The 25,631-nt window shown below is 34.3% G+C and overlaps 1 protein-coding gene across 1 annotated transcript in view; it reads left to right on the top strand.

Moving 5' to 3' along the window:
- The window catches only part of LOC149156617 (ubiquitin-conjugating enzyme E2 4-like), a 34,122-nt gene that overhangs the window by 5,286 nt on the left and 3,205 nt on the right, over nt 1-25,631 (top strand). Inside the window, exons 3-4 of the mRNA XM_089444807.1 lie at nt 687-801; nt 1,486-1,538. Of these exons, the coding sequence (XP_089300933.1) occupies nt 687-801; nt 1,486-1,538 (168 nt within the window). The remainder of the gene's footprint in view (nt 1-686; nt 802-1,485; nt 1,539-25,631) is intronic.

The raw sequence follows: 25,631 nt of genomic DNA, 5'->3' as shown, positions 1-25,631 counted from the left end.
AAAACCCCATGCCAGGGAAAATAATTTAGTAAATTAGGTTACATTGTATTGAAGCTAGAATGAACTCTGTGAGAGTTCACTGTTTTCTTTTTCTCTCGAATTATTCTAGGTGACAAGCTGAGTTACTTCAGAAAAAAATTACATTGCTAAAGTTTTCCCAAGTGGAAAAGATGGGAAAATTTGTACATATCTCATAAAACTAAATAATTAGATGGTTTGGTGCTTTTGGATTCTATTTCCTATCAATAGAACAATTAGCGCTGGCACAGCCCATCGCCATTTTGCATGTAGGTTGTTTGCTTCGGCTTTTGTCTCAATTTCTGAGTTCATATATGAATTTACTTATTGTTAAACCCTTTGAATTCTCAAGTCTTGACCTAAACTTGTGCATCTTTAAGGTTTAGCTTGGTTAAATTTTAATATATTTGAAGATTGCCTTATGAGAAGCTGTTTTGCAAATTTGAAGGATTCTTTGACTGACCCAATGTCGGTGCGTTATTAGAATAGCAATATTAGATTTGATGATGGGTTTTTACCAGCTGTGTTATTAGTTTATTGTGCGTGTATCAAATGGTGTTGTCATGACATCAGCTCTTCTGCTGCAACTTAATGGCGTTGTTTAATTTTGTAATGAGTAGATTGGTGGGATGTTAAGCAGAATTCACTGTTTATCATGATCTAATTAGGTCTTTACCAAGATGGAATGTGGACGGTTTATGTGGAATTATCAACTGCTTATCCATTCACACCACCAGCTATTCGTTTTATGAATAGGATCTACCATCCCAACATTGCTGAGATGTAAGTACCCATTTCAAACTAGCAAAATGTTTTAGTATTTTGCCACTTCATATATAATTTGGTCAATAATTTCATTTGTTCTGGTTTAAAGTTCTGTGCTTCTTAATTTTTTGGTCACGTAGTGAAGAAGAGGTTATTGTAAGTGGAAAGGATCTTTTGAAAAATCTGCTGACATTTTAGATGGCCATGAGTTTCCACCAATCTTTACTCTCCAGTTTGGCTTCCCCTCTTTTGCCATGAGAAGAACTTCAACTGATGTTCATTTAGTCTCAAATGGGCAACACCCACAAGGGGCATTCCCAATGTATAGCCAAATGCAGAGGGTATCCCCACACCATTTCTTTGTCCTCAGTATGCAGGGCATGCATATCCATTGACCTCTGGTTTGTAGTGCATGCAGTTTGAAGTTTGGAATGTAGTTTGCAAGAAGCTGGTGAGATACTAACTATATAACTTAACTGCATAGGGAAAAATGTTACGCTTGGCTAGGCTAGTTTTACGTTGCTATCTGAGATACATGAAAGACCTAGCTGTGCAGAATCCCTTTAAAACAGAAAATTTTTGCGAGACTCAAGACTGGTGGTGCTGGGTCACCCTAATTCTTCCATTTGATCATTGATGTATCATTTTAAACATGATGATTTGCTAGTTTTCTAACTAGGTTTAATTTTCTTGGCACTTCAGATTTGGCAGAGTTTGTCTTGACGTTCTTGAACAGGAATGGTCTCCAACATTTGGTAAGGAAGAAATATATTAACCACACAACTTTTCTTGATTATATTTGTACGAGAACTGAGTTTGTTTTTGTGATTCCTACGAAAAAAGCCTCTCGATTTTTCATCCAAGTTTACAGCGAATTTATTATGTCCAATCTATTGCTTAATTCTTGTATTGCATTTGCAGATCTCGTGAATGTATTTGAAATATTTCTTCCCCAACTTTTATTATATCTGAATGCAGAGGAGCCTTTAAATTTCGGTGCTGGGGCCTTAATTCAGAGTGACAAGAATGCTTATGAGGAGAAGGTGAAAGGTAAATTCATCGATGCTTGTCTCAGTTTGCACTGGAAATATTTTCCAAGGATGTTTTCTGATTCACTTCACATATTTATACTCTTTATCTGAATTACTTGTCCACAGTATCTAAAAATTTCTTCAGTGTTTACAGGGTAAGCAGACAGCTAGTTTGCCATTCCCGTAAATTGAAAGATTTAGATGCAGACACAAATAATTTTTATTAGTTGCACTAGTTCAGTAAAACAATACCCTCTCTGTTAGTTCAAGAACTACAAGCTTGACACATTTCAAAATGCATGCTACTTGGGTTTTATTTTTTAATTCTGCGATTATTCATTTCTTCTTGGCTGCGTGTTTTAGAATACTGTCTGCGATACGCGAAGCCAGGAAGTTTTGCTTGGCAACAGGAGGAAGACAGCAAACAGGAAGGGGAAAGCAGCGAAGGCACTAATGGCAATGTATCTGCCTTTGGTGATGAGGGAACGGCCGGCCCTGCGGATCCATGATCTTGTAGAGCCAGATGTTATGGAAGTTCAAATTGTGCTGACCCTCAATGTAATTTTGGAGAACGAATTTTTTTTCTAAATATTTGGGGAATTTTGGGAATTTCGTTCATATTCATTAAACTGCTACTAATTCTGGACAGAACCCTATTGGTCTTTTTAGCTCCATTTGTGTCTGAAGAAGTAATGCTGGAAACATTTTAAAGCTTATTCTCTCGGAAAAAGGTTTCCGCATCTGTAAATTTGGATGTTGTAAAAGTTTTCATTTTCATGTGTATATAAATTTTTTTGATTTTTTATAAATTTATGAATTTAATATATTTTTTATATTATTTATTTTTTCCCTTTTCAATTAAAATAAATTAAGTCGATTTAAAATTAATTAAGTCAACGGTTGTAAGATGCTGGGCTTGTAAATGTAATTTAATTGGATAATTAATAAAGATTTTATAAATTATAAAAGAATGCAAATGTAAAGAAAGTGAGATATAAAAAGGTTGTTTTGTTTTTTTGTCTTTTTTTCAGAAGAAAAAGCTGTATAGTATTTATAATCATATATAAAATAAGCATATACATTATGGAGAGGAAAGTATTTTTTTTTCCCAGTCAGTAAGGAAGTAGGATGTTATCCAAAAAAACTGATAGTATTTTTTCAGTATATACATCTTTCTTTGTTAGATCAAGTATGAGGACTGTTGCAGAGATATATACACACAAAATAAAGTACTACCTGGCCATAAGACAGTTGTATATATGAACGGGATCATGAAACATACCAGATTAAAGTCGACACTATATACCCGGCATGGAGAAAGGCTGAATGAAGTATGTGCTGGATTCTACAGTGATGCTCAGATGCCACATACCACATGGAGACTGCAAACCTTTCTTTGATAGTTCGTCCGCTAGCTCATTTTGCAAACGTTTTATATGTGTGATAGGGAATAGTGTAGGCTTCCATAGAGTTGAAATCCTGCCCAGCCATCCAGAAAGACTGTCGTTTTTTATAGATTGTTTTCCATTAACATGCTCTATGATGATTTTGGAGTCACCAAAGATATTGATTGGGCCGATATCCAAAAATGAGCAGACCATGTAGAGCCATGGCCTCAGCTTTGTTGTTGGTTCCAAGGCCACCGTTCCAAAAAATGGAGTATTGAAGGTCATTTGAAATGCAAATATAAATGCCACATGCACATTTGCCATCCTTCTGTTGGTTCCAAGGCCACCGTTCCAAAAAATAGAATATTAAAGGTCATTTGAAATGCAAATATAAATGCCACATGCACATTTGCCATCCTTCTGCCTGTTTGTTTTTATAATTTTCTTTTTATACTTTTGGTGAGAGATGAAGATACAAAATCCCATGAGCTACCTTGTTATTGGAATTTGTTGGAATACAACATTTAATTATTAGTTTTATCTTTTAAATTTTTAAAATAAATATTAAATTTCTCAAATAAATTAATAAAACAAAATTGCATTTGTTTGATAATTTTAATGGTATTAAGTTTTATATAATGTAAATATTCCTTCTTCTTAACTATAGAAAGATCATAACATATTTAAAATAAAATAATTTATTTATTTCTCAGATTTTGGAATAATAACTTAAATAATATGATTGCTAAAACTTCAAATGTTGCCTATAAAATGTTGAAGACCATACACTATTCAACGATATAGATACCACTCCACAGCCGGTAAGTTAAATCATGCAATGTCACTCTTGCTCTATTTGCATGTGGGCATTTGATAACCAATGCGCTCTGGCTCTATTTCCATCTGGGAATTTGTGTGGCAATTATCATTATTCAATGTTTGAATTTTCAAAATATTAATTATTAGAGTAATTATTAGAGTAATTATGATGTAAATTTTTTTTATAAGAACTAATAAGATTCAAAATGATGATGTCAACAATGCGGTACCAATTTTGGAATAAAAAAATAAAAAGATTAAAAAATAAAAACGCTGTTTTTTCAACTCGTATTTTCAAATTATTTCTTTGCGATTTTACTCAAATTTCGAGTGGGAGCACTCATTGAATGCAGAATTTAATTCCTTATCCAAGGAGTAAACAAGCTGCATACTTACGATGGACCATGCTACATAAAAAATGAGAAATACATGAAAAACATGTTTGCAATATCATTTTTTCATGTATTTCTCATTTTTCATGTAGGGGCGTCCATCGAAAGTATGCAACATTGATACTCCTCGGATGAGGAATAAAATTCTGCATCCAACGAGTACTCCCACTCAAAATTTGAGTAAAACCGTAAGGAGATAAGTTGAAAATACGAGTCGAAAAAACAATTTTTCATTTTTTCTTTCTAAAATTTGATGATGTAATCTAATCTTATTTTATTATTTCCAGTATTATTTTATAATATTCCTTAAGAAGCCCATTTTAGACCTCAAAATTTCTCTAATGTGATTTTCTATCTCATGCATTGAATCTTCAAACCATCACTTCAATTTCTATCTCATGCATTGCACTTTGTTTAAGAGAGCATTGTATATTTTGGATCAAAATAATGGTTTGGCTAAAGATTATAGATGTGATTTTCCTTTTCTCAATGATTTCCAATCATGTGGGTTAAACTAATAGTTTGTTTCTCTAATGTGTTAAGATATTTAAAGGATTTGATGATATTAATATGAATTATGTATTTTTGTCAGTAGTTATTGTGGCAAAATCACAACCCCCAATTTTAGTTTATTATATTCATAATAACAATGGGAGCTCTCTACATAAATTTTGGCTAAATCGCTCTCTAATATTTTCTTTTGGTTAATTGTGCGATATCTTTGTTTTCTTCAAATTTCCATTATGATTGCTTCATTCCATTGGATTTCTTGTTAGTTTTTCATCGATTCTCATTTGATCTCATTTGGATTCACGATTTACAAATAGTACTTATCCAAAGTTCAAAAATTTTTACTACCTCAACTTAAAAATATACAAAATATATATTACTTTAATTTTTGTATATAAATATTATTTTTAAATTATTTTATTGTTAATTGTTCTACAAAACCACCCTAATCGAGATCATATAATTATTAAAATCATATAATATAAAAATCGATATTATTTATAGTTTAAAGAAATAAAAAATTGAAGTTTCTCTGATCTCGGAAGTCAATTTAAATTTCAAATTTTATACTTTCGAAATTCCGAAAATCTAAATATAAAAATTGTTGTAGTTTTTATAATCCGAAATTATAAATAATGGATATAGTTTATATAAAAAGGGAGATCCCACCTCATCTCGTAATTATTCTCCCCTTATAACTCTAAGATCCCTCAACTCCGACACCTGAGATCCCTCCTTATAACTCCCAGTCTCCCACTCATATCCCACCTTATGTCTCCCATTGTTATGTATTAAAGCCCCTCTCCATTGTAATAAAAGGCCCACCCATCCACCATAGCAAGCTTTCCCAGTTGTCTTTTTTCTTTTTCTTTCTCCTTTTCTTTTTTTAAATTAAATTAATTTATTTTATTTAAATTAATTTGTATTTTTAATTAGTGTAATTAATTAAATTAATAAATTGTAGTTATAATTTATTATTATAATTATAATTAATTCTCATATAGTTTATTTAATTTAATAATTGTAATTAATTAATAATATTTAAATTTTTATGGTACAATTAATTAAGATTAAGAATTTTAATTAAAAATACAAATATTTAGTTTAGGGATGTATTTTTCGGAATTTTAGTAGTTTTGACACTTCGATTTTAGAGGTTTATAAGTTGAGTTTTTTTTAGTCAAATAAGGTCTAGGACGGCACGTTAGAAAGATATAATTATAAAGAATATTCCTAAGGTAGTTTCATGACCAGATTTGGTCATTAAATTTGCATAAAAATTAGCACAAAATTAAGTTCTGAATTTGCAATAAAAACTAAATTTTTGAGCATTGTTTTTGTATTTTCATTTGCTCAAAGCTTCTTTTGTTGCAGATCCATTCGATTCTATCCTCTTTGACCAACAATATCTTTACAGAGATCAATGGGAAGCTCATATTTCTTTTATTTTATTTATTTAATTAGATTTCGATTGGAGAGTTGGTTTTTCCCAGATTTTCTAATTCTAATTCCTAGTATACAATTTAATTTTGATTTTGATTGGTTTGTAGCAGGAGATCAGTTGGAGAAGTTGACACTGAGACACTTTGGAGCAATGGAAAGAGACCAGGAAAGAGAAAGTATAAGAATTTACAGCGTTAATTGAGGATCTGGAAAACTACCCTCAATAGTTCTCTAATTTTTAAGATTTTTGTAAATGAATAAATATGAGCTTTGAGAATGAGGAAAAGTTTCCTCTTCTCTGCAACTAGGGAATTCTGAAGCACTACTGGAATGAGTTATTAGTTGTACGGTGAGGGGAATACTTTAGATCAAAGGTGTTAGGAGAAATTCTGTGATTTATCTTGTAGTGCATTCACATTTTTGCAGTATACTGTGGGTTGGTTTGCAAAGAGATAGTGCATTTTGGCCATGTAAAGAAGATTTGTTTTCACTTTTGTAGACAAATTTTCTCAAGGAGTTGAATCTGCTCATGGACTGCAAAATTTGTAATGATGTTCTAGTATAATTTTAATAATTTTTCATTTCAATACACTCTTTTTTGGATCGTAAGTTAATCCATTATTGTCTGAATTTCTCTAATTGATTTTAATTTATGTTCTAAATAATGTATTTCTCTTTAATATTAGGCACTTATGTTGTATCAATTTCTATATGTTATTGAAGCTCTATAAGAGCTATCTCTGAGGAGCAGAACAAAGTTAAAATTAAGAATAGTTCATTAAAATTCGAATGCATTCAGCAATAAATTTTTATTGTTTAAATGCATTCATATTTTATTTTCTCTTTCGTTAGTTAAATGAAATTATTATTTTTATTGATGAAAACCATATAATGAATTCAACCATTTTTGGATTCAGATATGTATTTCTAATTTACTTTCATAATTTTTTATTTAGGCAAATTTTATTTGCATAAAACGATCTAATAAATTGTAAAATGCAAACCATTTTGCATGTTACAATTTAATCTCATTTTTTAAATTTAATCATTATATAAACATACATCTTCCCCTAGTTAGTTAGTTCATTTTCTCTTGAATTGAGAGAGGGCTATCCTTTTCCAATTTGAGATAGGGTTAGTTTTTTCTTGCATATTAGAGTAGATTTGCATTTAGATTTTATTTTCTATTCTAGAAGTCCCCTCACGTAGGGGCATACCTTAGTTACAACTTAGCTAAGCCATAGAATCAACCTAAGGATTTTCTTGTTTGCATGTGCATAATAAGAGGGAAGATATGATTTCTCTCTTTCTATTGGTAAATAATAGATATATTATATGCCAAAAGGGGGAGAAGGGGGTGACTAGACCCAATTGAATTCACCGAAACCACTACATCAAAAGGATAAGGAATTAGTTGGGGCTCTCACTGGGTGGTCTCTCTCACATGTTGATGAGGTAGCTGTGTTTTTTTTATATTTTATTAACCAATTGATTCTATCGATTGGGCTATTTGTTTTGGTCACAAAGAATGAAGTTAATCCTATGGGTGCAAATTTATAATAGAGTGTTTTTATTCAAAAAGTGGGGTTTATATTTGGTAAGTAGAGCTAAGATTACAAGTGGAATTACAATAGCACTATCATTCTTATGGTGAAGTGAATTCCATTGGGCATAGATAAAATTGATGTATAATTAGTCATACTAAATGTTGGATTTTTGTATTCTCATTGGTATTTTGATTTGTGTTGATTTCACTTTATATTATATGGTGCATCAGAAGCAATTAGCCTAGAACTAGGGCACTACAATCAAAATTAAAGACACACATATAACCAATACATTGTCTGAAGTTGATCACTTCGATTAATTCTAGCTTAGTTAGATATTTACATGCAAAGGAGTTGTACCAAAAGAAAAGCTCTTAATGATAGAGTATTTGTAGGGTCTTTGTTTTGATTGGATCGATTACTATTGTGTTGTTAGTTGGTTGATATATATTGGTTACACTAGAAAATGGGAATATCTTTAATCTTGAAAAGTAGTGACACTCAAAATTGCCTTGTATCCATTCAGAGAACAAAGATATCTACATAGGTTAGATAAACAAATATTGGAAAGTTAGTTTGGAAAACTATTAGCGTTCATTATCTGAGTGGGTTGTAAGTCTCTCATTTATGGATCATATGATTCCAAAGAAAATGAATCTTTGATAGTGATGTAGTTTCTCATTCTTTAAAGAGAAAGTAGACTTAGTACGAGTAAAAAAACAAAAAAAGATTGGAAGACTTGTACACCATCAATGTTTAGCTTGAAGAAGAGAATATGAACTTGCAGGACAAAGTCCAAATGTAAGACTAGAGGATAAAAAAGATGAAGAAGATCCTTGATACCTTTACAAGACTATTTCCATTCATAAAGAACCAATTTTTCAAATTCTAAGATTCCTTCACTACCATAAGGGAAGAATAAGACAATAGAAAATTGTAACTCTTACAATTAGGGGAAAACTTAACTAAAATGGATAGTTGATAGGAAGGAAATCTCACTCAAATTATGGCTTAGATACAACTAAATCATCGGCAAAGATACAAGTAGTTATCCAAGAGAAAATTAAATCAAAACCACCTTCCATTGACACTATGGAAGCGAACACCATGATTGAGATAACTTTGGCAATTTCACCTTCCTTATTTCTTAAGAAACTTTTGGCGAATTTGAAAAGTAGACCTGTGGCATTGGTTTCAAGCTACTAAGGCATATGGAATACAATGGAGAAGGGTTAGGCAAAAGATGACAAGGAATCCTAAGCCTGATTGTAGTTGAACTAAGGGACATGCATGAAGGCCTAGAGTTTGATGGTAGAAAGGAAAGGCCATGATCACAATATCACATTTGTGAAGGCAAACCCCAAGGGTTATCTCAAGTGGTCATAAGAAAATTGTAGATCTATCATCTCTCCCAAAAATGTAGGCAGGTCATAATTTTGACTCTCTTGATCCCCTTGGAGTTCATCTTAGTAATAAGGAAAGATAACTTGAGGGGTGTCTCAAGATTTCTTAGACCTTGCTAAGTCATAAGATAGTTGGCTAGTTGATCCAAATACAACTCTTTCCTTTGCCAAAACTCGTGAAATTGGATCAATCTACCCTTCATATATTCAACATTAGCATCCTCATCGCAATTGTTCTTGGTGCAAGTGTTCTCCTCACCATTGCACACTTCCTCTCCTCATTTCCAATGTGATGAATTTACTGTGGTTCCAATATTCTTTCTCAAAAGTCATTAGATCAATTTTGACTACTATGATTTAGCAAGGCCTTCAATAGTGATACGATATCCATGTCACAACAATTGAATATCATAGCCCATTATTTTGTCAATCTACATTATATAATAAATTATTCGTTGCTTATTGTTCCATGAACCATGAACTCCCCTTCTCAAAGGTTGAGTAGAGATGTAATTATAACACTGGATATACAAAGGAAACGATAATCGATCCCATATACTTGATATTAAACCTGTTACAAATGTACAAAGGAAAAATAGTCATGGAGATTCACTCAAAACTCTATCTATATCGCAGAGAGAAGTATCTCAGGCTCAAACACATTTATTCATACAAACTTGTAAATTTTGAGGGATTCAATAAATCCATTCCATAGTACAACAAAACTCTCATGTGCACTGAGTTCTCTCACAATGAAACTAATAGTTGATTTGATTTCATGAATATCAAATTAATCCAGTCAATAAAATAATGACACTAATTTCAGCACAAGTATCACTAAAAATATTTTATTTAACTCAGAGAGAGAGGAATAGACTAAAGTAGCTTACACTAAGATTCTCAATTTATCTATCTATTCTCTCATGACTCTCCCACCCACTTTGAATTACAAGAAAGAAATAAAAAATTGTGTTTAAATCTAGATCCACATAAGTATTAGGATCTAGTAATAATTTTACAATCCAACTCTCCAGTAATATGAGAGTATTATTTGGAATTGGTTCCTATTTGAGACATACTCAATAAACTATGTTAAACTAGAATAAAATGTTCAAGAAATAGATCTGAATCCTCTGGATGATCTCGAGTCCACTTGGCAACAAAGCCATTTATTACACACACACAACTCACCACTCCTTTAAAAAACTTGACTTTCTAGAAATCAACAAACAAAATATGAAATTAGGTGATTCCCCTTCGTCACTAGTGTTGGCTTGTTAGCTAGCAAGGGTTTATATAATTTATTTCTAGAGAGTGTGTGAGAAATAATCCTATTGGCATAAAAAATATATAAGTAAGATCATTGGTAAGATATAGATAAGAGGTGTGATGAAGTCTACAATCGTTGACCTTTGTGGCTAGGGTTTTCCCTAGCCATCTCCTATAATAGACCTCTTGGGAAAACTAAATCATTTGATCCATCTATAATTGGAGTTGGAATATCATTGTTAAATCTTGTTGGGTTAAAAATTCCATACACCGATTGTAGTTTCCACCTAAAGTAGAAGGAGCCTACAGATCAAGCTGGAAGATCACTAGACTAAGTTTTCTCTCCACCTTGGCATCCTTATCCATTGAATTTAAGTTTTCTATTCACTTTGACCATCAAATTTATGTTGTTCTCACCTTACCTACTCTCGATTCACCATGTGTGAGCCTTTTCTCTAGTCTTTAAGTAGCCTAGGAATGGATCGCAAAGAATGTTCTAGGTCATATCTTAATTCTAATCCTTAAGAGACTTGGGAATGTGATGTAGGGTTAACCCCACACATACCCACAGTATGCATAAACATTGCATAAATACATCTATCCCAGGTATTTGACTCTCAAAGGAGTCAAATATTCATCCATAAATGATTAAGGCCCCTTTGTCATCAGTTCCTTTGTATCAGAACTCAATCACCCCGCAAAAACCTCCTATCAGAACTTTTAAACCACTCTCAAGCCTTTGTTTATGACTCTATTGAAGTCATTCATTAAATCCTTCCTTTCGGAACTTTAAGCCTCATATCGGGACTCATTCATTCCCATAGACCTTACTTTAAGCTTTTAGGGCGCATATATATAACCTTTTCATTTTAATACATTGGTTACATATGTTTTAATGTATAAAACGCTCTTTTCCTTTATAAACCTCTTACAAAGGAAAACCCCACAAAACATACCTTTTTCCGTCTTTCGGTACGGTCTCTGCACAGATCTCGAGATTACCTTTATTGCAATCGGGTATTGGCCTTTCGCGGGTCTTTAACACATACACCTTCCACTTTTCGATATGTGATTTTCCTTTAAAGCCGGGGCCACATCACTTTAATGAAAATACACAGGAACAACGAGAAAACAAGCTCCGAACATATAAACTAGAACTCAAATCTTATATACCCGCATTCATATATCTCCGTCGGGTCTGCACCTTTAGACTTCACCATAGCACTATGCCGATCATTCCAACCTCTGATACCTCCGATCTCTGCTTATCGGCTATCAGAGTATCACTATATCACTCATTGGTCTATCCATCACCCGCCAGACCTTAACTCCTCTGATTACCGATTTGTGATTAGATCACAACCGTTGATCGGTTCTCGATCCAACGGTTGATATTCTTTCCCGATATAAAGTTGCCTACAGTTCTCCGTCGTTGATCTACACTTAGTAGATCCAACGATCGACGATGATTTCGAAAAGACAATAAACACAGGGTTTAACCACCTGATAAAGAGGTTTCCCTTCTTAACTCCATTGTTACGTGCTGTGTGATGAGTGGAATCGGCGCTCGCCCTTCAATACCGCTTACGGTTTTGAGGCCGCTCAAAATCCACTTTCACTGTTACAAAACCGCCTTCCTTCATTAAAGGTTTCCGATGCGATATTCCTCCATCTCCTCAGCGACATCATCTGGACTGTTGATCTTCAAGATCTGACAGTTGTTGTTCCTCCTTCCTTCACTTCACTGTTCTTCCTTTCACTTGTGTTTTTACGCTATTTCTCCAATTATCCTGTGGTTTTGGTTTTCTTCAAAGGTTTCCTGTCCTCTGTTATTTTGCCGCGCACTCTTCCTCCTGGCTTAACTTCGCATGCTCTTTTGATCACTATCCTCTTGGATCCTTCGAATGGATTCAATAATCCATTATGATTCTCTCTATCATTTTCTCCCTCTGCGTGTTTTGCAGAACTCTACCTGCAACCCCCGTTACAGAACCTACGAATTCACATACAATTCAACACTCGAAACACACATTCCAACTCATAATTGAGTCGATTGTATTAATAAATATCAACAATGATTATAGAATGAGACCTCTGTCACTCACAGGCCTAATCCTTGATATATGTGGCCTCTTCTTAGCTCTGCCCATAGGCTTACATTTATGCCAGAAAGTTCTGTTGAACTGATCCTAGTTTGACTCCTAGATCTACTGAACTGACTCCTAAATCCTCTACCCACTTCTACTTCAATTAATTCCTAAAAGCTCTCTCTCGTCCCTCGAATCATGAAATTGTTTTAAGAGTCTTGATTGACTTCTAACTCTTGTCATTTATTCACCGCTCATGTTCTCATTTATTTGAGAGCATTTACAACTTCCTCTCATGATCTAATTAAATCACTTAAAGCCTAAATATTACATTAACTTGAGACTTAGGAAACTACTTCTCTAAAGATACATGACCCCCTATGTCTACTTATTTACAATGATTTTCTCTTGGGTTGAATGCTCCTGCATCAGACTCCCAAAATAGAAAATATTCATGATCTCCTGATCATGTGTCTTCTGGTCTTTGTCTTCCTGGATCCCATACTTTGTTTTGTAATTGCTCAAATGATTTTCTCCTTTGTTGCTGCTGCATGTCTGTTGTCTTCTGTTTCATCTTCCTTTCCTTGTCAATCAAGTTCAAGTTCTGATTGATCATCCTTCCCGATGCTATCATTTTCCTCCATATGGACTGCTTCATCATTAACTGCCATAACTCTTCAATCTCCATCTCTAGTATATCTTTGGACTAGTCCATACTTAGCCACTTACTTCTGCCTCTTTCTCTTTGTCTTAGGTTGTTGTTACTGTCCACTAACTCTTCAAACTGCTGTTTATTTTCTTCTACTTTTGCTCTTGCTATCATTGTAGACATTGCCTCCACCCAAACTTCCTGAATATCCTTAAGGATATCTCCCTCTGCAACATCTAATTTCTGCATTGAATTTTGTCCTTCCAGCATTCTCTCCAGCAATTGAGTATCTCTGTTCCATGGATTAATTTCTTCCACAGAATCCTCTTCTTTCATATTTATTTGGCTGCTCATCTGTGCCAAATTTCCTCTAGCATCTGCAACAAAACTTGCACTCACAAAACACTTGTTAAAATAAAAAACATAAGGCTTCGACGCCTTATTTTCCTTTGGAAACAATTCAATTTGCTGCTCTCTTTCTTTCTCCTCTGTCAGCACATCAGTATGTTGTTTTGAATTCTTAGAAGAATTCATGAGACTGTCAATTAGCCTCTCCTCCACAACATCTGTTTCAATGATATCTCTTTGCTTTTGTTCACAGTAGTGAACTTCTTCTTCCTTAGCCTGCTTCTGGTTAACTCTTCTTTGAAATTGTTTGATTCTTACTACCTCCCTTTCATCCTTACCCTCTTGTTCTTTAAGAACCTCCATATCATCTTCAAACAATCTCTGTCCTTCCCCAATGACATTCATTGGATCATTTCTTTGGAACAACATTTCTTCAGTCTTCATTGGAATAAGACTGCCATCTTCCTCCTCTATGACAGCTCTAACATTCTGCTGCCTACTCCTAGGTGACTCTTCTGTCTCCTTCTTTTTATGAGATCTTGCCATCTCAATCTTGATTTGAACAGATTTCAGATTCTGCTCCTTCTCTCTGACAAACTCTAAAGTTTGTTCATCCTCTTGTGATGTACCTGCAATCATCCACAAATTATTAATTTTAAAACCATAAGACCTGGCAGTCTTACTCGACTCTTCAGTCATCACATTTCCTTGCTGCTCTAAATCTTCTACATGATTCAGCTCCTCCGACTCAACTTCATCTCTTTCCTTCACAAGGAATGGTTCTTGTCTTGTAATAGTTCCAATTATTGCATGGTAACAAAGCTTGTCTCAATATGAAAATAAACCATGGTCAATTATGGCTCACTGTCACATTGTGACAAAGATTGTCTCAATATGAAAATCAACCATGGTCCCATGTCGCATTGTGACAAAGATTGTCTCAATATGAAAATAAATAATGGTAAACCATGGTCAACCATGTTTATTTGAGGGTTTATAAATATTATTTGAGGGTTTATATACCTTTGGTTTATAATATCAATCCCTTGGTTTAATACTATTCCCTTGGTTTATAATATTAATTCTTTGGTTTAATATAAATACATTGGGTTTATGATCATGGTCAACCATGGTCCAACGTCACATTGTGACAAAGAATGTCTTAATATGAAAGTCAACCATGGTCAACGATATTTATTTTAGGGTTTATAATATTTATTTTAGGGTTTATAATATTTATCTTAGGGTTTAGATACCTTGGGTTTATAATATTAATCCATTGGATTTGTAATACCTTGGGGTTTTAAAATTAACCCCTTAGGTTTATAATATCAATCCCTTGGGTTTATTGATCTAAGGGTTCATATTCTTAAGGTATAATATTATTAATAGAGTTTATAATATTAATCATAGGGTTTAATATAAATACCTTGGGTTTATAATCATGGTCAACCATGGTTCAATGTCACATTGTCACAAATTTTGTCTCAATATGGAAATCAACCACGGTCAACCATGGTCCAAAGTCGCATTATGATAAAGATTGTCTTAATATGAAAGTCAACCATGGTCAACCATGTTTATTTTAGTGTTTATAATATTTATCTTAGGGATTATATACCTTGGGTTTATAATATTAATCCCTTGGATTTAATATTACTCCATTGGGTTTATAAAAATTTTGGGTTTCAGTATTGATCCCTTAGGTTTATAATATCAATCCCTTAGATTTATTAATCTAAGGGTTCATATCCCTAGGGTATTATAGTATTCATATAATTTATGAAATTAATCCTTGGGTTTAATATAAATCCATTAGGTTTATAATCATGGTCAATCATGGTCCAACGTCGCGTTGCGACAAATAGTTTCTCAATATGAAAATAAATCATGATCTAATGTCGCATTGTGATAAAGATTATCTCGATATGAAAATCAATCATGTTCAACCATGGTCCAACGTCACATTGTGACAAAGATTGTCTCAATATGACAATCAACCACGATCAACCATATTTATTTTAGGGTTTATATACCTTGGGCTTATAATATTAATTCCTTGGGTTAAATATTATTCTCTTGGTTTTACAATACCTTTGGGTTTTAGAATTAATCCTTTGGGTTCATAATATTAATCCCTTGTGTTTATTAATCTAAGAGTTTATATTCGTAAGGTATAATATTATTCACAGGGTTTATAATACTAATCATAGGTTTTAATGTAAATCCTCTGGGTCTATAATCATGGTCAACCATGGTCCAACATTACATTGTGACAAAGATTTTCTCAATATGAAAATCAACCATGGTCCAATGTCACATTGTGACAAAAATTGCATTAATATAAAAATCAACCATGGTAAACCATGTTTATTTTAGGGTTTATATACCTTGACTTTATAATATTAACCCCTTGGGTTCATAATACCTTGTGGTTTTAGAATTAGTCCCTTGGATTTATAATATCAGTCCCTAGTTTTATTAATCTAAGGGTTCATATTCCAATGGTATAATATTCTTCATAGGGTTTATAATACTAATCCTAAGGTTTAATATAAGTCCCTTGGGTTTATAGGCATGGTTAACCATGGTCCAATCTCACATTGTGACAAAGATTGTCTCAATAAGAAAATCAACCATGGTCAACCATATCTTAGGGTTTATATACCTTGGATTTATAAAATTGAATTTATTAATTAATTATTTTAATATTTTTAATTAAATATTACTATTTATTAATTATTATTAATATTTATTAATTAATAATGATATTAAATTTAATTAGCAATAATAATAATAATAATAATAATAATAATTATTATTATTATTTTCGTAATATTGTTATTATTTTTATTATTATATATTTATCGATATGAATATTGATGTAATGAATAATATTAGATCTATTCTATTAACACTTATCATCGTTTTTCAACCACATTTACTAATGTGGTCAACCACATTTATTAATGTGGTTGTGCCAGTTCTTTAAAATATTCGCAGAATAATTATGAATGAAATTATGTCCCTTAGACTCAATATCGTTTCTACTGGAATGGAGGAACCAACTCTCAGGCTAAGATCATTGCTTTGTGGGGTATTTTTCAGTATGTAGTATGGCTCACAATTGATTTGATCAGGATAGTTGGGGACTCCAAGATAGTGATTGACTGGGTATAAGGAAAGAACTCCTTCGAGGTCCCTTTTCCTCATCACTGGATGGAAAAAAAATTGGCTATGCTTCCTTAATTTTTTGACATCTCCTTTATTCATGTGTATTGAGAGAAAAACCTAGTGGCGGATGCCTTGTCCAAGCTTGGGATCCCTATCCGCCCTAGACTAATGCATTTTGAGTTTTTGCATGAGGGTTTTGTGTGTGAATCAAGATCCTTCAAATTCTAAGGTGATAGGTGTAACATCTTCCAATCAACATTCAAAACTATTTCTACTTTGTTGGTAAATGGGACTTTGGAAGCCCAATGACATTCTGAATGAATAATTTAAGTAGTAATAATATTGTTTCTTTTTATTTATCATATTATGAAATTTCCGGAATTCAAGAAGGGAGACAAGAAACGAGAGACTCAGGTTGGAACAGGAGAAAATTTTGAAAAGTCTCTCGGATAGATAGAATATGAGGGATCCAAATCCTAGTGCAGACAACAGACACAGAGAGGAGAAAAGGCAGTAGCATAGAGGTCCTCCGGAAGGAGAGGAAACTCGAATGAATAATAACGAAGCAGAATCTGGAAATACTTATGGGGGTAGAGGGTCTAAAAAGCCAAGAATCGAGTTACAAGGAGAGTTTAAGAAAATAAAACCTCCATTATTTGACGACGAAGCAGAAGAGGCGGCCGAAGCTTGGTTAATTAATATGAACCAGTATTTTCAGATATATGAATACGATGATCATTTGAGGGCCCAACTAGCTGTTTATCAATTGCAAGGTAAAGCCACCCTGTGGTGGGAAGAGATAAAAATGGTTTGAAACGTAGATGAGCAGGGGTAACTTGGGATACTTTTCAGAGATATTTCAAGGATAAATACTTGACTGAAAGGTTCTATGATGAGAAAGTGAAAGAATTCCATGACTTATGGTTGGGACAACAGTCTATGGATGAGTTTATAGCGAAGTTTACATCCTTACTGTGCTATGTTCCATATATACGAGAAGAGAAGGTGAAAGTACATTGTTTCCTAAGTAGTTTACCTGCTCATATGAAAGAACGAATAGAGTTTGATAATCCCAAAACAATGGATGAAACTATTCGTAAGGCTCATATATGTTATCAGCAAATGCGGCAGAAAGGTGAAGGGAGTAAGAACTGGTCGTGGAAAAGAGGGTAGAAAGGGTTCTCAAGAAATTTTAAGAATAACAAAATAGGAGGAATGAATCCTGTACCTAGGAAAACCGGGGGTGGAACCTTTGGAAAGTTTTAGCAGTGGAGCCAAAACCTGGATGAAGCCAAAACAACAGAAACTCATAGTAGGGCTAAAGTCAGACAACCACCCAAGCCACCCCTGCAGTGTTGGGGGTGTGGCGAACCCCACTACTACAAGAACTTCCCTCAGTGCACCAAAAATGGAATTACAACAAGTGTGCAGGAGGCTTCCATGGTTGGAGACATGGCCAAAAACATACCCAAGATCAATGTTTCCTTGGAGGATCATCAGGCAGAGTATCAACCCGCTATGGTAGAATTTGAAGGTAAGATAGTTAACCAGACTATGTCTATTTTGATTGACCCTGAGCGAGTCTTAGTTATGTTAGTCCAAGAATAGTCAAAAAATGTCAATTATCAAGTATGAAATTTAAGACCTCGTGGCTGGTGCAATTAGCCACAGGGGAAAAACGTAGAGTAACAACCAAGGTAGAGAACTGCCCTGTAGAAATTGCAAAACAACCCACTAGAGTAAATTTAAATATATTACCCTTGGGTTCTTATGATGTATTAATTGGAATGGATTGGCTGGAAGGACACTGGTCCTTAGTAAATTGTAAAGATAAAACCATCAATTTCCTCACAGAGGAAGGAAACATACAGGAAATACAAGGAATCAAAAGAGATATTAAGTTGCGGTCAATCACCGCTAACCAGTTAAAGAAATGTGTCCGGAAGGGTTGTCAAATATACGTGGTACAGGTTGGATATACCAACTCGAAGGATAAATTGGTAGCTTTAGAAGATATACCGATTGTCCAAGAGTTTATTGATGTATTTCCTGAAGACATACCTCGATTGCCTCCAAAGAGAAGTATTGACTTCACCATAGAACTTATTCCTGGAGCTGCCTTGGTGTCCAAGGCACCCTACTGTATGAGTATTCCTGAGTTAACTAAACTCAAAATGCAGTTACAAGAATTACTTGATAAAGGGTACATCTGACCAAGTGTATTGCCTTGGGGAGCGCCCGTATTGTTTGTCAAGAAAAAAGATGGAACGCTGAGACTTTGTATTGACTATAGAGAGTTAAACAAGTTAACCATTAAAAACAAATATCCATTACCTCGAATAGATGACTTGTTTGACCAGGTCAAAGGTGCCACTGTATTCTCTAAAATTGATTTGTGATCGAGTTATCATCAAATCCACATTAAAGATGAGGACATATGCAAAACAACGTTTAGAACACGTTATGGTCACTATGAGTTTATTGTATTACCGTTTGGGTTGACTAACACTTCGGAAACCTTTATGAGTTTGATGAATGGAATTTTCCATCCCTACTTGGATAAGTTTGTCCTAATTTTTATTGATGATATTCTAATTTATTCCAAGAATGAAGCAGAACATAAGGAGCATCTGAGGATAGTTCTTCAAACTTTAAGAGAGAATCAACTCTACACTAAATTTAGCAAATGTGATTTTTTCAAGGAACAGATACAATATTTGGGGCACGTGATATCCTCTGAAGGTATTGTTGTGGACCCTAAAAAGATCAAAACTATTTTAAATTGGCTTGTTCCTAAAAACATAGCAGACATCCGGTCCTTTATGGGTTTGGCAGGCTACTACCGCCGATTTATTGAAGGGTTCTCTAGGATTGTGTATCCCATGACATCTCTACAGAAAAAGGGGAAAGCCTTTAAGTGGACAGCAAAATGTCAACTCAGTTTTGAGAAATTAAAAAAATTGTTAACATCTGCCCCAATTCTTAAAGTAGTTGATCCAGAGAAGGACTTCATCATTTGCACGGATGCTTCCCTGCAAGGAGTTGGAGGAATCTTGATGGAAAAATGGTGGCTTATGAGTCAAGGAAGCTCAACGAGCATGAACAATGATATTCAGCCTACGACCTAGAGCTTACTGCAATAATACACGCCTTGAAGGTATGGCGGCACTACTTATTAGGGAAGAAATTTGTGCTTATGAAAACCATAGTAGTTTAACTAATTTATTTCAGAAGCCCAATTTAAACGCACGCCAAGCTTGATGGACAACATTTATGAGCGAGTTTGACTTTGATATAAAGCATCTTAAAGGCAAGGACCAAGTAGAAGATGCTTTAAGGAGAAAAGTTCATTATGTATATGAAATTCGATATCATCATGTGGAGTTTGATTTAACGGAGCAACTCAAGGAGTATGCTCTTAAGGATCTTGAATATAAATTTTATGGCAACACACTATGTAGATGCAGAATTCAAGAAAAACAACTGAGTATAACATTGATGATCGAGAACTACTGAACTTTAAAGGAAGAGTGTATGTCCCTAATTAGTTAAGTTTCAAGCAAATGTTGTTGGATGAATTTCACCACAGTCCTTATATTGCACATCCAGGTTATCAGAAGTTATTTTCTGCAATAAAAAAGGGTATTTTTGGCCTGGAATGAGGAAGGATATCATGTTATATTTGGCTAAGTTTTTGGAATTCCAACAAGTTAAAGTTGAGCATCAACACCCTACTGGACTACTCCAACCACTCCCTATACTTGAGTGGAAGTGGTAAATGATTACATTGGACTTCATAACTGGACATTCGAGAACTGGGAAGCAACATGACTCCATCATGGTAGTGGTGGAAAAGTTGAGAAAATTTGCTCACTTTATTCCTGTAAAGTATACTTACAAAGCTGTGGAAATAACATACATCTTTATGAGGGAAATATTTCAGTTGCACGATATGCCAAAAGTAGTAATATCGGAAAGAGATGTGAAATTTACATCTGCATTCTGGAAGGCTCTTTTTACAGGGCTGGGTACTCAAATCCAATTTAGCACTGCCTACCATCCTCATACAGATGGACAAACAGAGCGGGTCAATCAAGTGCTAGAGGACATGCTGCGAATGTATGTGATGCAGTAGCCAACCAAATGGGAGGATTACCTCCATTTGGTTGAGTTTTCTTATAACAATAGCTACCACGAATCATTGAAGATGAGCCCTTATGAAGTATTATACGGAAGAAGGTGTAGGAATCCCGCAGGATGGCATAACCCAGAGGATAAAATGATCCTAGGACTCGAAATGTTAGCTGAAATGGAGCAAGAAGTGAAGAAAGTTCGACAAAACTTGAAAGCAGCTCAAGACAAACAAAGAATATATGCAGATAAAAAACGGAGTTTCAAAGAATACCAAGTCGGGGATCATGTTTATGTCTGGATAAAACCCAAGAAGAGCACTTTGCAGTGGGGTACTTGTGCTAAATTGGCACCCTGCTACTATGGCCCTTTTCAAATTTTGGGAAGGGTAGGACCAGTAGCTTATCAGCTTGCTCTTCCCCATCACATAAAAGTACATAATGTGTTTCACGTATCACTCTTAAAGAAATATGTGTATGATGCCAGACATATTATTAATTGGCAATAAGTTCAAGTAAGTATGTGTGAATTTGAAGTTATACTATAGCTCGTAAAAAAAAAAAAAAAAAAAAAAAAAAAAAAAAAAAAAATAATAATAATAATAAAAAAAAATAATGGTGTTTTGGAGAGGTCAAACTGGACGGGGAGTTTTTGGTAAAACCCCTGCATATTCTCGATTGGAGAGAAACAATGTTGCGGAAGCGAGTTATCACCCAAGCTAAAGTGCAATGGAAGCACTTTAGCCTGGAGGAAGCTACTTGGGAAGATGAAAGTCTACTAAGACAAGCTTATCCTTTTTTGTTTCAAGGGCTATAGTAAAACACCGAGGATAGTGTTCTACTTGGGGGGGAAGATGTAACATCTTCCAATTAGCAGTCAAAACTATTTTTACTTTGTTGGTAAATGGGACTTTGGAAGCCCAATGACATTCTAAATGAATAATTTAAGTACTAATAATATTGTTTCTTTTTGTTTATCATATTATGAAATTTTTGGAATTCAAGAAGGGAGACCGGAAACAGATTCCAACCTCTAGGAAGTTAGGGATAGTTAAAACAGTTATACCTTTCTTCCCGGATATAAAAAGAGATCTCAGTGGAAGAAAGGGGGTTTAATTTGGAAAAAAAGGAAAGGTAACGAAAGGAATGTCCAGAGTTGGTCTTGAACTAGTGGATCACCTTGTTACGGAAAGAAATCAGAGGTTGGAAGACTGGACTATAATCCTGATGTCTGTATCCTGATTTCAGAATTAATAAGAAATGTTGCCCGCTATGCTGGAGTGGAAGCTCGAGGGTAGAAGAGGATGTTATTTCCCTTCTTACGGTTGGGAGGAGAAGGTCTCTCCCTGTTGAATTCAAGGAAATTTCAGAGAACAGATAAGTATTTGTGATTGGTCTTTAACCTGTACTTTTGCATGGATGAGTACTCACTAAGGTTAAGGTGAAAATTGTATCAATAAATTCTAGAATTCATTTTTTCTAATGTTTATATGTTGAAAGTGGTTTGGAAAATACTTAAGGTTTCTGTTTATATTCTACTGTTGCAGATTGGTGGGGAATGGGTATTATTTTAGTGTTAGCATAAACATTGTATTAGAAAGTAAAGGGAATAAATAGAGAAATGGGAAAACTAATAAACCCCGTAGCCAACTAGAGTAACAAATGGGAAATACTGTTAGAACTCGGAATTTAGGAACAATAAACCCAGAAAAAAATTGCATGCAATATGAATCTGAGAAGTAACCGAATAATAGGAGTGCAGTAACGTTTTGTGTGATAAAATTGGGTTTTAAGTAAGACAAGGTGAAACTCTAAAGACATTTCGGCAATGCATAGGACCATGGACAAGGTTTAGGACTGAGTTGTCGCCTAGGCAGCGACTCAGTCCAATCCCCTACGTGGTTGTGCGTAGCTGGATAATTCGGATTCCCTTGATCTTACATATTCTAAAGCAAGATAAACAACAAATGTTGACTGAAGTATCAGTTGTAGAAAATAAGAACGATGAGCATAATAAAACTCGAATTGTAGCATAATAAAACTCGAACTATGCTTAAATGAGAGCCTATCATATGTAGAAGACTTTTAATTACTGCTTATCGAATTATATAAACTTTTAAGGATTGCATACCAAATTAAAATATTGTGCAAATGTAACTGTAACAATCATGAACATAGCGAAACTCCAACAACCATAATACCACGAATAGAACAAGATTCAATATTACCATAACAAGTTTATAACAACCATGTCGCTAGGACTGTATACAAAAAGAAAATTCATTGTAGCAACTTTAAACTTACTAATGAGCCAAACTGGAAATTTATACAGAGATGGTTCAACAAAAATATCATTCAAGGCCTCTTATGCCTTACGTAGTAACTACTTAAAGAACCCTTCCCGCAGAGAACTTAGATTTAGACCAAAAGGCAAAGGGACTTTAAAAGAAAACCATTGCTTCATTTAAGATAGTTCCATAGCGGAAATGAAGTCCTAAAAACCCTAATTCAAAAACTCTATATGCCAACAGGCCGCAAGCAACAATTAGGCACCTGGGGTTTAGGATATCGGAGTCGGGAAGTTGCCATCAGAAACCCCTGTGAAGGTGTGCTTGCAAGTGGCAGCCCCAGCAGAGGGTAGAAATTCTTAGAGATTATATTTATACCAGTATTGTTAACGTAATTGCAAACCAAAGAAGAATAGGTGGCGAAATACCTGTGTAAGGAGGTTTTGGGGTTCCGAAACCCTGAGACTTCGTCGTCAAGATTTGAGTCCAAAGACACTATTTTCCTAGAACATAGAAGTTTTTCGGTGGAAGGATACTAGCATTAAATACAACTATGAAACGAAGAGGGGAAAAAACATGGATTTCTAGTAATGGCAGTAAACGAAAACAAACGATTTTTTGTAAGCAATTTACCTGTACAGGTGAGAATTCTAAACTCTGCGGAGATTTGAAGAGACCACAAGGTCAAAACCCCTTGCAGATCCCCACGGCGGAAGTAAGAACTGTGGAAGCAAGGAACAATACCATGAACACTGCATCTCTGGTGGAGAAATCACCTAGATTTCAGTGGTTTGACCCTCACCAGAGGTAGCAATGGTTTGGGTTGCAGAGCATGGTTTGGAAGGAGAGCAGAAGACAAATGACAATCTGAAACCATGGGTACCCACAAGAAGAACCCTAACCAATTGTTAATTTTTCCTTGTCGTTGGATCAAACCTTGTGAAATCAACAACCGCTAGACGCCCAGTTGTCTGCGGTGGTGAGACCCAACTGTAAAACACATACCCTTCTCGATATTTCGGATATTAAATCTAAGGTTCGGGTTAAGGCATTTAATTAACAAATGATGCCACATTAAATTCACCTTCAAATTATGCCTTGAATAACTATATGTAAATACCATACACCAGATCATTATAATGCGATTAGACAAGTGTGATGATCGTATGATAGGGATCTGTGCACTCTATGTACAAAGGTAATAATTTTATTTTATTTTTTAATGTAGTTTTGTGAGTTATAACTTGCTTACATGTTACAACAGGATTTTTTATTGGGTTAAACATTGACTGGTGTTTGGTCGGCGTTCTTGGCTACTTCAAAATTGGCCCTTGATTGAGCATTACAATGGTTTGTTTCTTTGATGCATTGCAGAGGTCTTATCTAGTGTTTTTCTTTTCTTGGTTTCATTGCAATTCGTTAACTCCCTTATGTCTTTTATTAGAGATATGTAAGTGATGGATTAGGAAAGTACACAGACATTTGACAAGAATTCCTTGTGGGTTTCTTTGATGGAGCATGCAATAGGAGAGAGTGTGGATGCAGAGCAGTCATAGTCATTGAGCCAAGTAAATTCTTCCATTTCTAGTGGGAAGGCAGACATGCTACAAACAACAAAGCAAAGATCATAGCTTTATGGAGAGTTCTTATAGCAGCAAAATGGCTTAGTATTGAGAGTATATAGGTATATGGAGACGCTGAAGGCATCATATAATGGGTGAAGGGCTACACTCGTTTCAACCCACCCATTCTACTGAAATGGATGAAGTGCATTCGAAATCTAGTAAGCACCTTTCAACATATTTAGTTTGACCATATATACAGGGTCCATTTGAAATCTAGTAAGCACCTTCCAACATATTTAGTTTGACCATATATACAGGGATAAAAATAGGATTGCAAATCTACTACCCAAGAGAGATGTAGATCTGCTATGGTTAATGCTAGTAGCATAAACTACTCACAGGTGACTATGTTTTAATTTTTTGATACAATCTACACTATCTTTGTTGTAATTTTTGAGGCATATGTAAGGCTAAAATTGAATAGGTGACAGAAAGTGTGAAACGTGTGTATGTAAGATCATTTCACTTATAATAGAAATAGAAGATATGTAGGCAAACAATTTCTGGGACTAGATTTATATGTAAGAACATTTCAATTACAATAGAAATAAAAGAAATGTAAAAGAAAAAGCTATTAAAAACACATATACTATAGAAATAGAAATAGAATAAATGTAAAGGAAGAAGCTATTAAAAACACGATTATGTTTTTTTGCCCAGAAAGTTATGGAAATTCCAATCATATTTTGAAAAAATCGAGGAATTTTTCTAAATCCAATTAAAATCTGTCAAACTTCATAATTTT

This window comes from Pinus tabuliformis, chromosome 9 (genome assembly GCF_031772625.1).
Source record: "Pinus tabuliformis cultivar Carrire ecotype Pingquan chromosome 9, CPIR1, whole genome shotgun sequence".
Taxonomy (NCBI): Eukaryota; Viridiplantae; Streptophyta; class Pinopsida; order Pinales; family Pinaceae; genus Pinus; species Pinus tabuliformis.
This window is presented reverse-complemented; position numbering and strand designations above follow the sequence as displayed.